At 44.3% G+C, this 17,466-nt stretch overlaps 1 protein-coding gene across 1 annotated transcript in view; it reads right to left on the bottom strand.

Moving 5' to 3' along the window:
* DNM2 (dynamin 2) overlaps positions 1 to 17,466 on the bottom strand; it is a 1,995,561-nt gene that overhangs the window by 1,123,890 nt on the left and 854,205 nt on the right. Inside the window, exon 11 of the mRNA XM_044082335.1 lies at positions 13,510 to 13,520. Coding sequence (XP_043938270.1) covers positions 13,510 to 13,520 — 11 coding nt within the window. The remainder of the gene's footprint in view (positions 1 to 13,509; positions 13,521 to 17,466) is intronic.

Genomic DNA, 17,466 nt, shown 5'->3' with positions numbered 1-17,466 from the left:
GTCCTGGTGAGAGTAGGGATCTGAAAGCTGTCAGAGCGTGCTGCACAGTTAGCATCTCTTTTTGGTTGATGTGCAGATGAATTTGACTGGGGCTCCAGTGGCCCTGAATGCACTTGCCGTCCATGTGTGCCCCCCAGGCATAGTCTGATGCATCTGTGGTTAGGGTCTGGGCAGCGAGGGGTTGAGTAAGGGAAGTCCCTTGTTGTGGTTACATGCTGCTGCCTACCAAAGAAACTCTGTCCTTAGACAGGATATGATGGGATTGATGGTTTCCAGGTCCTGAGAATGTTGGCACCAAAGACTTTTTAAGTACGATTGAAGTTTCCTCATATGCAGTCTGGCATATGGAATTAGTAGGATGCATGAGGGCATGAACCCTATGGCCTGCATGATTTTCCTTGCGGATAGCTGGGTTCTGGTGACCATTTGAGTAAAATAGTCTGACAGACAGGTTTGTTTTTCTGGAGTAAGGAATGCCATCTGGGATGCGGTGTCCAAGATTGCTCCCAGGAATACAATCATTTAACTGAGGACTAGTTTTGATTTCTTTTCATTGATGGTGTACCCCTGGGAGGTTAGAAGGTTTTTTACAAATGTCAGGTGCTGAAGCAGCAATTCCTGACTGTCTGCCTGAATCAGGCAGTCATCCAAGTATGGGTACATTTCAGTATTTCTCTGTCTGCAGTAAGCAATTGCTGGGGCCAGGCATTTTGTGAATACTCTGGGAGCAGTGGATAAACCAAAGGGAAGTGCAGAGAACTGATAATGCATAGATCCTGCCCTGAGGTGCAGGTATTTCCTGCATGACTCCCTTATAGGGATGTGCAGATAGGCTTCTTTTAAGTCTAGGGTGGCTAACCAAGCATCTTTGGCTAGTATAGGCAGAAGCTGCTGCAGGGTGAGCATTTTGAATTTTGGTACCACCAAGAAGGTGTTGGGAATAGAAAGATCTAGGATTGAGCGCCAAGTGCCCTCCTTTCTGGGTACCAGGAACAGGTTGAATTGCCCTTATAGAGAACAGGGATTGAACTTGGTTTTGTGCCTCTGCCCACTGGCTTGGAGGGAGGTCTAGGAACCCTTTTAGGGTTGGCAGTGAATGGAAGTAGAATGTGTACCCTGGGGGTACAATGTTGAGGACCCATCAGTCTTTGGTGATGGAAATCCATTTTTTTGCATGAAGGGCAAGTTTTCCTCCTAGGGGCACAAGCTGTTGGGCAGAGGTGGGGAGTGGAGTAGAGAAGTCATTGGGATATCTTTTCATAAGGGGTGGCTTAGCACTCCCTGCTTTAGAGGTGCAGGCACGCCATTGCTTAGATCTCTGCGTACCCTGAGACTGTAGTCTGTGGGGTCTGTTTCCCTGGGTCTAGTTTGAGATGGCCTTGAGGGGCCTGGAAAGGTCCAATGTTTCAAGGGGCAATGCCTACTGAATCTAGGAGGCTGTACTTGTAAAACCTCTGACTGTCTGCATAGATTTAGCTTTTTCTTCCATCCTTTTAAGAACCTCTTCTGCTTTGGTGCCAAACAGATTGTCCTTGTTCAAAGGAACGTCTAGTAACTGATTTGACATAGTCTGGCAAGGTCTGCTCCTTAAGCCAAGCATGCCTCCTCAGTAGAGAACCAGTGACTGCTGCCCTGCAAGATGCTACTAGGGCGTCAAAGCCACACTGCAATGTATGGTTGCTGACTCTGCTTGCAGAATGCATAAGCTCTTGCAATTCTTTATTTTCTGCACAGTCTGTAAAGGTAGCTATTTTTTGCTTAATAAGTTCCATAATATGTTGTTGGTACTTCAGCATGTGAAACTGACAATTCAAAGCCCTAATGGCGAGAGTTGCATAGGTATATACTTTCTTACCCCAACTTTCCAAAGCTCTGGAATCCCTGTGCGAAGGGGTGGGATTTCTTAGCTGTAGTTGCTTTGATACCTTTAGGCCCCTGGGAGATGACCTCTGGGTCAGCAGTAGGATTTTTGAAAAGGAATTTGAGAGAGTCAGGTACTCTGTAGCACCTGTCTGGTTTCCTAGGAGCAGGGGGTAAAGTATCAGGAGTTAAACTGGATTCCATAAAGACATCATCCACAACATCCAAGACTAGGGGTATTGCTAAATGCCTATGTTGTGGCAAATCTAGAAATACTCTTGAGTCTCTTTTTGGATTGAGGATAGTCTTGGCATCCCCAATGGAAATGCTCTCAAAGTATGTAGGGTTTTCACCAAAAGAAAAATCCTCTGGAGGAGAGGCAGAGGGAATGGATTCCTCTGCATCTGAATCCTCATAAGCAGACAAGGGCATGTCTTCATAATCAGATACCTGAGTCGTCGGACTCTCGGTCTGTTGAGGCTGCTGGGGACTGATCTCTTTTTCTCTTAGCAGGGGAAGGCTGGCTTCCACTAATCAGCATAAGGTCTTCTGCCACTTTAAGCATCTGATGTTGTAGCAAGGGAGCAGGTGCATGCACTTGGGTCTTCGGTTTTCTAGGCGTAGTGCGTGTTCTTGGCCTTAGAAACTCTGTAGTTTTAGACAGAGCTGAAGACGTGAAAGAAGTCGTCAGTTTGTGTCCAACATCGGTAGGGCGAAGTACTTCCTCAGAAGCTGTGCCTGCTCAGCGGCTCCAGACCCATCCAAGGTAGAGACATCCACAGGTTCCATAGTCAAAGAAGAGTCTCGTGGCATACCAGACTCTGAACGGGTCTTGGTAGAGGCCTGCGAATCCATAGAAGCGGGCATCAGGGGCTGTAAAAGCGCCTCACTGAGTACTGGTTGACTGGCGACTAGCTTAATGGAAGCGTCATAAGCAGCTTTGGACCTGTGCGGTCTGTCTCTGCCTTTATCCTTACTTTTTTTGGAATATCGATAGTCGGATGGCTTACCGAAGCCATTTTGGAATACGGAGACTGAGAACAAATGTATTTAGCGACAAAAAGGGCCTGACAATGAATGGTTTGGGTGTTGAACAAGGCACAAAACCGACAGCGAGGTACATCGTGGTCTGGGCCTAAACAGATGATGCAGTAAGAGTGAAAATCTCGGTGTGGTATTTGCTTTCCACAGGCAAGACAATTGTTCACTTTTTCTGACATCGCTTAGAGCAAGAAAAAAGGATCTCCAATGGGGTACTTAGCTTTAGAAGACTTCAGGATGATTCAATTAGTAAATGAAAAACTCAGGTAGCGGCCGACTGGCACTCGTGCGAGCTGCTTCTGCTACGGGCTCCTCGGCAAAAAAGACATGTAATGGTGTTGGCTGCCTGTTTTTATATCCCTGACGACCTGACATCAGTCCTGGAGCGACAGCAACCGACGCAGAAATACTAAGTCTCTGGTATTCGGGCCGACTGTGAGAGCTACCTGCAGGCAGAAAACCCAAGTGTGATGACTGCAACAGTAAAACACAAAGAACATCTGCCAGAGACTGACGCCATTTCGCACTGCTGGAAAGACGGACTAAAATGCCTAGTTACAATATCAGCTCTTCTCTTTATAGTTAGAGCATTAAAGAGGGCACAGAAAGTACAGTTGTGTACACTTACCATAAATGTAGATGTTCCAGTGTATTCATTGTTGCAGTCATCATATTTGGGTTATCCTGCCTGCAAGTAGCCCTCAGCCAGCCTGAACATCAGAGTCTTTGGATTTGTGCGTCGGATGCTGTTGCTTCTTCCATGACGTTAGGGGTATAAAACATGCAGCCGACGTCATTACATCAGTTTTTCTTGCCCCAGACGTCAGGTGCCCCCACAATAGGAAGCAAGTATATGGTATGGAACACCCCCAGCAAAAAGCAAATACACACTATATAATATATGCCAAACAAGGAGGAAAGGTAAAAGTCAAGAGAAGTCAGGTGGCTGGAGGGAGGGTAACCAGGACTGCAACAGTGAATACACTCGAATGTCTACATTTATGGTACACAACTGTGCTATGTTCTTCGTGTTTCACTGTTGTAGTCATCACATTTGGGTTGATTCCCAAAGCTAAGGAAGGGTGGAGGTAGTTAAATAGCATTAGGGCTAGCAATAAAGCCCTGTAACACTGCTGTGGCAAATCCAGCTCTGGATTTAGAAAAGATAGGGAGATGGTAATGCTTGGTGAAAGTATGTACAGAGCTCCAAGTTTCAGCTTCTAGGATGTCCCTGGTAGGGACTCCTCTGAGAAATGCAGTAGAGGTAGATGTAGCCCTGGTGGAATGTGTTCTTATCCCCTGTTGGGTAGGTTTTGCATGGTGTTTGTAGCAGAAATGGGTGCAATGTGCTATCCATTTGGAAATGGTTTGCTTTGAAATGGCCTTCCCCTCTGCCCCTGCAGCAAAGCTCACTAGCAGCTGGTCAGACTTTCTGAGAGGCTTAGTCCTCTCCAAACAGAATCTAAGCTGTCTGTGTACGTCCAGAGAATGCAGTATCCTTTCCCCTTTATTCTGAAGATTGGGAAAAAAGTAGGCAAATGAATGGACTGGTTTAGAGCTACACTACACACCACCTTGGGCATGAAGGATGGATTAGTCCTGAGGGAAACCCTGTCAGCATGGAAGATAATGAATGGTTCCACTGTCATGAGAGCCTGCAATTCAGACACTCTTCTTGCTGAAGTGATGGCTAGAAGTAAAGCTGTTTTCCAAGAAAGGAATTTCAACTCTGCTGTAGCAGCTGGTTCAAAAGGGGGGGAGGTGAGTTTTTCCAATACAAAGTTAAGGTCCCAAGCTGGAGTGGGAGCCCTTCTGGGAAGTCTTAAAAGTTTTGGCCCCTCTAAGGAATAGTTTTAGCAGGGAATGAGAGAAGAGGGGTGGGTCAGTATTATAATGTGCTGATATGGCAGAGGCATGAATCTTAACTGAAGAGAGAGATAGGCCCTTGTGGAGCACTTCTGTTAAATAATCTAGAATATCAGGTAAGCTGGGCATTGTTGTGCCTATCCCCTGAGCTTGGCTCCAGGAACAATATCTTTTCCACTTTTCTGAATAGGATTTTCTAGTACTAGGCCTTCTTGCCTCAAGAATGACATCCAGCACCTGCTTACTGAGGGTTACTGGAGGTGAGGTCAGGGAATTAGCCAGGCTGCAAGGTTCAGGGTTTGAAGCTGAGGTTGCAGAATCTGGCCCGCCTGCTGGGACAGCAGGGAAGGGGTCTGAGGCAGGTGCCAAGGTTGTAGCACTGTCAGACTGTGCAAAAGGGGGTACACCAGTGCTGGCATGGCCAGTCTGGTGCAATCAGTATTGTCCTTGGCTTGTCCTGTTTAATCTTTAGTAGAACCTTTATGAGGAGAGGCAGGGGGGGGAAAGCATAAACTGAGAGGCTTTCCCAGGTAAAGGACAGGGCATTCACTTTCCAAGCTTGACTGTGGGGAGTTCTGTTGCAGAATTTGTTCAATTGGTAGTTCTGAGGGGAAGCAAACAGGTCTACCTCTGGAGTCCCCCATTTGTTCCTCAAGAGCTTGAATATTTTGGGTTCCAGTTTCCATTTGTGTGGGTCCATGAGATTTCTGCTTAAATCGTCTGCCAGTGAATTTAGTCTGCCTGGCAGGAATTGAGCTTGTAGGTTCACTTGGTAGCTCAAGGCTGTGTTCCACAGAGCCATGGCTAGTCTGCAGAGTGGGTAGGAATGAGTTCCCCCTGCTTGTTTATGTACCACATAACTGTGGTGTTGTCTGTCTTTACCAATAGTTGTCCTATAAGAATAAGGTCTCAGAAGGCTGTCAGAGCATTCTGTACAGCTTAGATTTCTTTTTGATTGATATGCAGACACATCTGTTTTGGGTTCCATTTGTCCTGAATGCACTGCCCTGCCATGGGAGCCCCCCATGCATAGTCTGATGCATCTGTTGTTAGGGTTTGGGCAGCAGAGGGTAGAGTAAAAGGGAGTCCCTTGTTGTGGTAGCAGGCCTCTGCCCACCAAAGGAACTCTGCCCTTAGACAAGGGATAATAGGAATTTTTGTTTCCAGGTCCTGAGAATGTTGACACCATAGGCTTTTTAGGTACCACTGAAGTTTCCTCATATGAAGTCTTGCATATGGAATTAACAGAATGCAAGAGGCCATGAACCCCAGGGCTTGCAAGATTTTCCTTGCAGATAGCTGGGTTTTTCTGGCCAGTAGTCTGAAGTAGGTTGTCAAATGAACTTGTTTCTCTGGAGTGAGGAATGCCATCTGGGAATTTGTGTTCAAGCTTGCACCCAGGAATACAATCTGCTGGGCAGGGTAATATGTGTGATTTCTTCTCGTTGATGGTGTACCCCAGTGAAATTAGAAATCTCTTTACAAATGCCAGCTGCTGTAATAGCAAATTCTGACTATCTGCCTGAATCAGGCAATCGTCCAAAAATGGGAAAATCTGAATATTTCTCTGCCTGCAAAATGCAATGGCAGGAGCTAGGCACTTTGTAAATACCCTGGGTGCAGTAGATAAGCCAAAGGGCAGAGCAGAGAACTGATAGTGCATGAAGCCTGCCCTGAAGCGTAGGAATTTTCTGCAGGATTCCCTTACTGGGAAGTGCAGGTAAGCTTCTTTTAAGTCTAGAGTTGCCAGCCAGGCATCCTTGGCTAGCAAAAGAAGCTGCTGCTGAAGAGTTAGCATTTTGAATTTTGGAACCACCAGAAAGGTGTTGAGAATAGAAAGGTCGAGGATAGGATGCCAGGAGTTTTCTTTTCTGGGAACCAGGAACAGTCTTGAATAAAAACCTTGTCCCCTTTGTTCTGCTGGAACAGGCTGAATATCCCTGATACTGAGGAGAGGGAGCACTTGTTTTTGGGCCTCCGCCCACTGGTTTGGGGGAAGGTCTGGCCATCCATTTGGGGTTGGGAGTGAGTGGAAATAGAAACAGTATCCTTGGGAAATTATGTTTAAAATCCATTTGTCTTGGGTAATGAGTTCCCAGTGTTTTGCATGGAGAGAGAGCTTTCCTCCTAAGGGAGCAAGAAGTTGAGCAAGGCTTGGTAGGGGGTAAGGATAAGTCATTGTGCCATTTTTCCATAGGGGGAGGTTTATTACTCCCTGCTTTAGAAGTGCCCCCCCCCCCCACTGCTTAGATCTGTGCCTGAGACTGAAGTCTTGGTGGTCTGCTGCTCCTGGGTTTGGACTGAGAACGCCTTGAAGGGACTGGAAAGGACCAGTTCCTTGAAGGCCAGTGCCTACTGAATCTAGGTGGCTGTACTTGTAAGAAATCTTAACAGTGTGCATAGATTTAGCTTTTTCCTCCATCCTTTTGAGGACTTATTCTGCTTTGTTGCCAAAAAGGTGCTCTTGGTGTAAGGGTGCATCCAGTAATTTAGCTTTAACATGATCTGGCAAGTTTTGTTCCTTAAGCCAAGCATGCTTTTAAGTACAGACCCAGTGACAGCAGCCCTGCAAGATGCTTCTAAAACATCAAAACCACATTGCAAAGTATGTTTACCTACTTGGTCAGCAGAATGCATTAACTCTTGTAAATCTTTGTGCTCAGCACAGTCATAAATAAACATAATTTTCTGTTTAATTGAGCCCATAATATGCTGCCGATACTTTAACATATGAAACTGGCAATTTAAAGCAGTAAGCAGAAATATATACCTTCTTACCCCATCTGTCTAAAGCTCTAGAATCCTTATCATAAGGGGTAGGAGTTTTGGCAGTAGTAGCCTTAATGCCTTTTGGTCCTGGGGAAATGGTATCTGGATCCACAGTAGGATTTTTGAAAAGGAATTTGTGAGAGTCAGGTACTCTGTAGTACCTGTCAGGTTTCCTGGGAGCTGGATGCAAAGTGTCTAGGGTAAGGCTGGATTCCAAGAAAACATCATCTACAATCTCCAGAACAGGAGGGATAGCAAGAGGCATGTGTTGAGGCAGGTTTAAAAATTCCCCAAGTCTCTTTTTGGATTGAGAATAGTCCTGGCTTTCCCAGCGGAAATGCTCCCTAAGGGTATGCAAGTTTTCACCTAAAGAAAAATCTTCTGGAGGGGAAGCAGAGGGAATGGAATCCTCTGCATCAGAATCCTCATAAGTAGAGAAGGGTAAATCCTGGTAGTCAGAAGGAACAAAGATATCAGATTCCTGATCAGAAGAATCAGGAAGAAAATCAGTTCTAAGTCTCTTGGAGGGGGAAGGGTGGCTTCCCCTAATTAAGGTAATCAGCTATTCTAATCATTTGTTTTTGAGGCATATGTGCCTGAGAATGCACTTTGATGGTCTGTTTTCTAGGCTTAGTGCAAGCTTTAGGCCTGAGGAATTCGGTATTTTTACCTTGAAACGAAGTTGTTGGTTTGATATGAAAATCGGTAGGCCTGAATACACTCACAGAAGCTGGTGCCTGCACAGTGACTCCGGACCCATCCAAGGTAGAGACATCCACAGGTTCCATAGTCAAAGAAGCATCTTGCGGCATACCAGACTCCAAATGGGTCTCAGTAGAGGCCTGCGAATCTGTAGTAGTGGGTATCAGGGGCTGCGAAAGCGCCTCACTGAGTACTGGTGGACTGGCGACTAGCTTATTGGAAGCTTCGACTGTTTTGGACCTATGTGGTCTGTCTCTGTCTTTATCCTTACTTTTTTTGGGAGATTGGTAGACGGATGGCTTAACGAAGCCATTTTGGAGTATGGAGATCGAGAACGAAATTATTTAGGTACAAAAACAGCCTGACGAATAGTTTGGACGTTGAACAAGGCAGAAAACTGACAGAGGGACATCGTGGTCAGGGCCTAAACAGGTGACATAGTAAGAATGAAAATCTCTATGACGTACTTGCTTTCCACAGGCAAGACAATTGTTAATTTTTTCTGACATCGGTTAGAGCAAGAAAAAAAGGATCCCCAAAGGGGTACGTATCTTTTTGAAGACTTCAGGTCTGTAACTTGAAAATGAAAATTTCAGAAGTCGGCCGACCGGCACTTGCGAACTGCTTCTGCTTCGGGCACCGTACAGCAAGAAAGACTGATGTAATGGCGTCGGCTGCATGTTTTATACCCCTGACGACCTGGTGTCATGGAAGAAGAGGCAGCATCAGACGCACAAATCCGAAGACTCTGGTACTCAGGCCGACTGAGGGCTACCTGCAGGCAAGATAACCCAAATGTGATGACTGCAACAGTGAAACACGAAGAACATCCGACACCCTGGAATGTAGTGGTCTGGGCCTAAACAGGTGACGCAGAGAGAATGGAAGTCTCGGTGTGGGATCGGTTTCCCCAACTGAGACAGTTATTAACCTTCTCTGACATCGGTTTAAGGCAAGAAAAGATTCCCCAACGGGGCACTTAGCTTTAGACGGATGTCTTCACTCTTGGAATGGCCGACCAAACTGCTTCTGCTTTGGGCTCCACTGCAAGAAAGACTGATGTAATGGTGTTGACCGTCTCCCTTTAGAGCCCTGATGACCTGACGTCAGCCACACTCACAGAACAGCCGATGCAGGAGGGAAACCTTTACTCTGGTACTCGGGCCGACCGAGGACTACCCAGCAGGGATAACCCACAAGTGGTGACTGCAACAGTGAAACATGAAGAACATCCATCCTTCAGGGGATGTTAAACACAGGCTTCATCTGTCTGAGTTGGTGGTGGCTCAGGTGGAGGTAAAAGATCTCAAGGAACTTGACAAAAAGAACAGGGGAAGTTAAATGGTGTCCTGGTCAAATTCAGTCAGTACGAATACCATCTCAGGTCTCCCCTGAAAAAAGGGTCACTGATCTAGTGGGACTAACCTGGTCAACAAAAGTGCAAAAAATAAATAATCACTAACCAAACACTATTCTAACAGTGATCTCAGTACTATGATGAGTTAAACGTCATAATGGAAAGGGGCAATCAATTCCATTAACTACAACATACATCTGTGGTTGTTTATAGACAACCTTCTCAATAACACTCCCCAAGAAAGGGAGGTTACAGATTGGGCAGCAGCTGTATTTACTATTTTGATCCAAAGATGGCTTTTTGAGGGTCAGGATAACAAAAGCCTCTTAAGGCAGATGGAAATACCACATTCCTCAAAGATGGGGTGGGTTGACATAATGGTTAAAGTGTTAACCACACAGATGCAAAGTACAGGGCTTGATTCTGACCTCTGGTTATTGGCTAGGCTTGTAACAGTCAGCAGACTGATAGCCTAATATTTACCTATGAACCTACAAAACCAGGATCTGATAAATTACATACATTTGGAGAAGCTGTGGCTGAATCTTCAAAGAGACGTGTTCACAGGTATAGATTTGGACAATGTCTGATGCTGGTACTTTCTGTAGGGGAATAGCAAGGTATGGCTTTGGTATCCTGGATAAGGACACACTGCAGGGTCCAGTTTCAGACTTTGCCAAGGCTTTGTGGGCCTGATGTCTGCTACGTTCTTCAATGTGCCATTCACATATTTGAGGATGTAGATGATGCAGTGGACTGTGATAAACTACTAGTTTCAGAGCTGCCATATGTTAATGGAGGTAACCATTTGAAATATCTGGATCTGTATGAGAAAGTTCCAAAATACAGAGACTGAATGGCAAACAAAAAATAAATGGGTTTGTATATACCAAGTCTCAGATGGCCATTTCTTATAATATTTCCTTTGGTATGGCAATCTCTGAAATGGTGTATATAAGTTTGGGGGGGGGGGGTAATTAGGAACAAAGTCACACTGTCAGCTATGCTGTCCTATATACAGCCCTGGCTGGCAGAGGGGAAAGGTAAGACAACATGATGCTGAAAGGTATCTTTTTCAAGTGACAAAGAGGCTTCCTCCTCTTTTCGGACTGGTTAAACTTAGAAAGGGAGGAGACCGGTTTTTTTTTTTCTGGGGGGGGGGTTCCATAAATGTCAAGTTTTCCTTTTCAGATAGTCAACAGGGTCTGCAAAAATTGGACTAATAATTACTTTCCTCGTGATCCAGGGATCCAGAATACTGTTTCTAAGCTCCTCTGTGAGGGACAAAAACTTAAACTATGCCATCCTGTGTAAGCATAAGCCTTGGGTTGCAACCACAAGCGTAACATCTGCAGAGTCAAAACTACAGCTGAATACATAAGCATTGTATCTCTATGGACAAAACCACAGATGATTACATAAGCATGGTATCTGTATGGACAAAACTACAGCTGACTACATAAGCATGCCATCAGTATGGACAAAACTACAGTTGACAATACAGAAAGCATGGGCAGTTATTAAATTTGGACAACATGCCACAAATGCTCTATCTGATAAGTGAAAACCATGTACTAGAGGTATTAAAAATAACCGATTTAATGTTGTTTTATGCCAGCAGTAGTAGAACAGTGTCAATGAAAGTTAAGTGATGGAACAGATGGATTGTATTGTGGAAGCTGAGCATTTTGGGGGTGAATTAGCTTGAGAGTCAGAAACAATATGCCAAGATGTTCAGCATTTACCACACAGAAAAGCTTAAAAAAAGTGTTAACATTAGTATTAAAGTGGGCAACAGCTAGAAGCAATTCAAAATGAGTTATGACATTTGACAAGACTGGATGATGTCTACTGAAAATGTTGAAATGGTGAACAACTGCATGAACAACATGTTATGATGGAGTCAGGTAGCAAGAGGATGAGAACTCAGAAATAAGAAAAGTGTGCGTGTATATATATATATATATATATATATATATATATATATACACACACACACACACACACACACACACACACACACACACACACACACACACACACAAACACGCACTGGATATAAAAAGTGAAAAGTGTACACACCCGTGTTAAAATGCCATGTTTTTGTGATATAAAAAAATGAGACCACAATAAATAATTTCAAAACTTTTCCCACCTTTAATGAGACCTATAACCTGTACAACTCAACTGAAAAACAAACAAATCTGTTAGGGGAAAAAAAAATAAAAAACGTACAATAAACTGGTTGCGTAAGTGTGCACACCCTTAAACTAATACTTTGTTGAACCTTTTGCTTTAATTACAACATTCAGTCTTCTTGGGTACACACCTCCCATCTATTAAAGAGACTCTGACTAACCCTAAATAAAAGTTCAGCTGTCCTAGTAGGACTTTCCTGACATTTACTCAGTTGCCTGCTACAGCACAAGCCATGGTTCGCAGAGAGCTTACAAAGCATCAAAGAGATCTCTCATTGTTGAAAGGTATCAATCAGAAGGGTACAAAAGATTTCCACAGCATTGGATATAACATGGAACACAGCGAAGGCAGTCATCAAAAAATTGAGAAAATATGGGACAACAGTGATATTGCAAAGAACTTGACGTCCCTCCAAAACGGATGAAAAGACAAGACGAAAACTGGTCAAGAAGGCTGCCAAGAGACCTACAGCAACACTGAAGCAGCTGCAGGAATTTCTGGCAAGTATTGGTTGTGTACTACATGTGACAACAATCTCTCGTATTCTCCATACATCTGGTCTATGGGGTAGGGTTGCAAGATGGAAGCCTTTTCTTACACAGAAAAACATCAAGGCCCGGCTAAAATTTGCAAAACAATACATCAAGTCTCCCAAAAGCATGTGGGAAAATGTGTTATGGTCTGATGAGACCACGGTTGAACTTTTTGGCCACAATTCCAAAAGGTACTTTTGGCACAAAAACAACACTTCGCATCACCAAAAGAACACATCCCCACTGTGAATCATGGTGGTGTTTGTATCATGCTTTGGGCTTGCTTTTCTTCAGCTGGAACTGGGGCTTTAGTCAAGGTGGAGGGAATTATGAAAAGTTCCAAATACCAGTCACTTTTGGCCTAAAACCTTCAGGCGTCTGCTAGAAAGATGAAGCTGAGGAATTTCACCTTTCAACACAATGACCCCAAGCATACATCCAAATCAACAAAGAATGGCTTCACCAGAAGAAAATTGAAGTTTTGGAATGGCCCAGCCACAGCCCAGACCCAAATCCAATAGAAAATCTGTGGGGTGACCTGAAGTGGGCTGTGCACAAGAGATGCCCTTGCAATCTGACAGATTTGCAGCACTTTTACAAGGAAGAGTGGGCAAATATTGCCAAGTCGTGATGTGCCATGCTGATAGTCTACTACCCAACAAGACTGAATGCTGTAATTAAATCAAAAGGTGCTTCAACAATGTATTAGTTTAAGGGTGTGCACACTTATGCAACAAGCTTCTTGCACGTTTTTTATTTTTTATATTTTTACCCAAACAGATTTTTTTATTTTTCAATTGAATTGTACAGGTTATAGGTCACATTAAAAGTGGGAAAAGTTTTGAAATGATTTATTGTGGTCTCACTTTTATATCACAAAAACCTGGCATTATAACAGGGGTGTGTACACTTTTTATATCCACTGTATATAGACATATTACTGGTTTACTAAGTGAATTAAAAATGATTTGCTGGACTGTGACAGTCAAAATGGATGAATGGAATGGATCTGCTAAAGATTTATTGCGTGCTGCATTAGCAATGGGTTTGTCATTGCTTGAAAGAGGTCAGAAAAGGAAAAACAGACCAATGCCATCAGAGTTTTTGCTTAGATTTTAGAAATAACAAATGTGGAAGCTGTGGCAAACAGAAAACTGTCTGTTGCTGGAGAAGAGTATCTACCGAACAAAAGTCTTTAGAAACAACTTTAAAAAGACATTTTCACTTTCTTTATGTGATAATGAAGTGAATTGTAAGACAATTTTAAATTGTTATTCCCAAGTGTTTTGGCAGCTGGAAATGAATGAAACTCAGGAGAAAGTACAGTTTTGTACCTACCATAAATGTAGATGTCCGATAGGTATGCATCTGCAGTCATCACATATGGGTTGTCCTGCCTCAGGCAGCCCTTCGGTCGGCCGGATTCCAAAGTCTGGGTCTGGCCTCGGCTGATGTCGCACTTTCCCCAACGTCAGAGCGTCTGGGGTATAAAAGCATCAGCCGACGCCATTTTCCTCAGTTTTTCTTGCCCCAGATGCCAGGTGCCCTCTAAGGAAGGCTAACATTTGGAGATATGCATTGCAAAAACAAATCCAAACATGCACAGTACTATAAAAACAAATACACCATAATAGATCCCCCCAGCTAGCTATAAGAGGGGTAAGTACCCAAGAAGTATACCACAGAGGGGAAGGAGGGAGGGTAAACCTGACTGCAGATGCATACCTATCGGACATCTACATTTATGGTAGGTACAAAACTGTACTATGTCCTTCAAGGATGCATCTGCAGTCATCACATATGGGTAGAATACCATAGCCAATCTGGGGGTGGAGGTACTAAGTAAAGGATGGTGTAGCTAAGATACCCTGCAGGACTGCCGTAGCAAAGCCTGCTCTGGATCTGGAGTATAACGGTAAATTGTAATGCTTGGCAAATGTATGCATGGAGCTCCATGTAGCAGCTTCTAAAATGTCCTTGGTAGCCACCCCTCTTAGGAAGGCTGTGGTGGTGGCTGCGGCTCTTGTGGAATGAGGTCTAATGTTAGCTGGCACAGTTGTTCCATGAAAGGAGCAACAAAAACGAATGCAATTTCCTATCCATTTTGAAATTGTCTGTTTGGAAATTGCTTTTCCTTGTGTCCCAGCAGCATATGCTACAAACAGCTGGTCAGTCTTTCTGTAACTTTTAGTTCTGTCCAAGTAGTAGCGCAACTGTCTGTGTATGTCCAGGGTGTGCAGAAGTTTTTCCCCTTTTTGTGGACGTGGGAAGAATGTAGGCAAGTGAATAGCTTGGTTCAAAGATACCCTGGAAACCACCTTTGGCATAAATGTAGGATTGGTTCTCAATGAAACTCTGTCCTGATGAAAGATAAGAAATGGCTGTACTGCCATTAGAGCTTGTAACTCAGATACTCTTCTTGCTGAGGTTATGGCCCGAAGGAAGGCAGTTTTCCAAGACAGAAACTGTAGATCTGCAGATGCTGCTGGTTCAAAGGGAGGAAGTGTTAGTTTTTCCAACACAAAGTTAAGGTCAAAAGTAGGTAGAGGTGGTTTCCTTGGAGGATTGATGTCTTTGATTCCTCTTAGAAACTGTCTCAGGAGAGGATGAGAGAAGACAGGTGGATTAACATTGTATTCTGTTGAAATTGCTGAGGCATGTATCTTAATGGAAGAGTAAGACAGGCCGTTGTGGAACAATTCTGCCAAATATTCCAGTATATGTGCCATGTTCATCACTGTCACATCTAGGCCCTTTGTTGTGTTCCAAGTGTGAAATCTTTTCCATTTTGCTGAATATGCCTTCCTTGTGGAAGGCCGTCGAGGTTCCATAATAATATCCTTCACTCTCTGGGATAGCTTATCCTGAGGAGGAGTCATGGTATTTTCCAGGCAGTTAGCTGCAAGGTTTTCAGGTTGGAATCCAGAGTCTTGAAATTGTGCTGCGTCAGTAGAAGTGGCCATAGGGGGGAGAGGCCACGGTTTCGTCTGTGACATGCTCTTTAACAGTAGGTACCAGTGCTGTCTTGGCCAGTTTGGAGCTATCAGAATCACTCTGGGCTGCTCTGTCCTGATCTTCAGTAAGACCTTGGTCATTAATGGGAGAGGTGGAAAAGCATACACTGTTAGAGCTTTCCAGCTGAAAGAGAGAGCGTCCACTTTCCATGCTTGTGGGTGGCATGTCCTTGAGCAGAATTTCTTCAGTTGATGATTGTGGGGGGAGGCGAACAGATCTATTTCCGGCCTTCCCATGATTGTGTTATGAGTAAGAAGATGTCTGGGTGCAGCATCCATTCGTGTGCATCCATGATATTTCTGCTTAAGCTGTCTGCCAGTATATTGTCTTTCCTAGCACGAACTGGGATTGCAGCTGTATATTGAGTTTCAAGGAAAGTTCCCATAGATTCATTGCCAGTCTGCAAAGAGGGTAGGAATGGGTGCCTCCTTGCTTATGTACCACATAACTGTGGTGTTGTCTGTTCTTATGAGTAGGTGGCCTTGATGAAGAAAAAGTTTGAAGGCTTTGATTGCGTGTATCACTGCCAGCATTTCCTTTTGGTTTATGTGCATGCAGCTCTTTGTGACCATAGCCCTTGGAAACATCTGCCCTCCATGTGTGCTCCCCAACCTTGGTCTGAAGCGTCCGTAGTGATGGTTTGGTTGGCTCTTGGCTTGCTGAAGGGCAACCCGCTGTTCGACTGGCAGGCTTCAGCCCACCACAGAAATTCCTTTTGGAGGCATGGAATGAGTGGGATCAAAGTTTCTAAGCTGTGACTGTGCTGAGTCCATAAACTCCTTAGGTACCATTGTAATTTTCTCATATGCAGCCTTGCTTGTGGAATCAGAAGAATGCAAGATGCCATGTAACCCAGGGCCTGCAGGATTTTCCTTGCAGTCAGCTGAGTTTGTCTTGTCAGATTCTTGAAGTAATCCGGTAGTAGTTTTTGTTTTTCTTCTGTGAGAAAGGCCTTTTGGGTGATTGTGTCTAGATCCGCACCCAGAAAAGTTATTCTTTGGGATGGAACAAGTCTTGATTTGTGGATGTTGACTGTATATCCCAGGGCCTGCAGTAGGTGGATGGAATAATCCAAGTCCTTTAACAAAGTTTGCTTGCTGTCCGCTTGTATAAGACAGTCGTCCAGATATGGGTAAATTTGAATCCCCTGAAGTCTGCAGTGTGCAATTACTGATGCCAGGCATTTCGTGAATACTCTGGGCGCAGTAGATAAGCCAAAGGGCAATGCTGACAATTGATAATGCTCTGACCCTGCAAGAAATCTGAGGTGTCTTCTGCAACTTTGTCTGATAGGGACATGCAGGTATGCCTCCTTGAGGTCTAGAGTCACCAGCCAAGACCCCTTGCCCAGCATGGGAAGGAGTTGCTGTAGAGTCAGCATTTTGAATTTTGGCACAATGAGGTAAGTATTCAGTGCGGACAAGTCGAGAATAGGCCTCCATTGATTTTCTTTTCTTGGAACAAGGAATAATCTGGAGTAAAATCCTTGGCCTTGTTCTGAAAGAGGTACCTTTTCTATAGCTTTCATTTGTATTAAGTTGGAAATTTGTTTCAAAGCCTCTGCCCTCTGATTTGGTGGCAGGTCTGGCATGCCTTTTCGTTTTGGCAATGTGTGGAAATGGAACCTGTATCCTTTGTCTATTACTTGCAGTGTCCATGAGTCCCTTGTAATGCTGTGCCAATATTTTGAAAATAAAGAAAGCTTTCCGCCTAAAGGTGCTTTTAATTGAGCCTTGGTCGGCGGAGTCAAAACAAAGTCATTGAGTCTGTCCTGGTGTAGCAGTTGTAGTTCCTGCACTACCTCTCTGGTTGGGAGGCTGCCATTGATGGCCTCTGTAGGAGCCTCTAGCTTGCCCTCTACCTCTGGCACGCCTATTCCTGCCTCTCTGAGATCTGTCCGAGTCCGGAAAGGACCAATTCTTAGTAGGCCAATTTCTGCTGAATCTCGGTGGTTGGACTTGCAGAAAGTCTTTGACTGTTTGCACAGATTTTGCCTTTTCTTCAAATTTCTTTAAGACCTCGAGCCGTGGAACCAAATAATTTTTGCTTTTCCATAGGAGCATCCAAAAGCTTAGCTTTAACATGGTCTGGCAGAGATTGTTCCTTCAGCCAGGCATGCCTACG

This window comes from Protopterus annectens, chromosome 9.part0 (genome assembly GCF_019279795.1).
Source record: "Protopterus annectens isolate FY-2018-M chromosome 9.part0, PAN1.0, whole genome shotgun sequence".
Taxonomy (NCBI): domain Eukaryota; kingdom Metazoa; phylum Chordata; order Ceratodontiformes; family Protopteridae; genus Protopterus; species Protopterus annectens.
The sequence above is the reverse complement of the archived record's forward strand: the minus strand, read 5'-3'. Positions and strand labels throughout refer to the sequence as shown.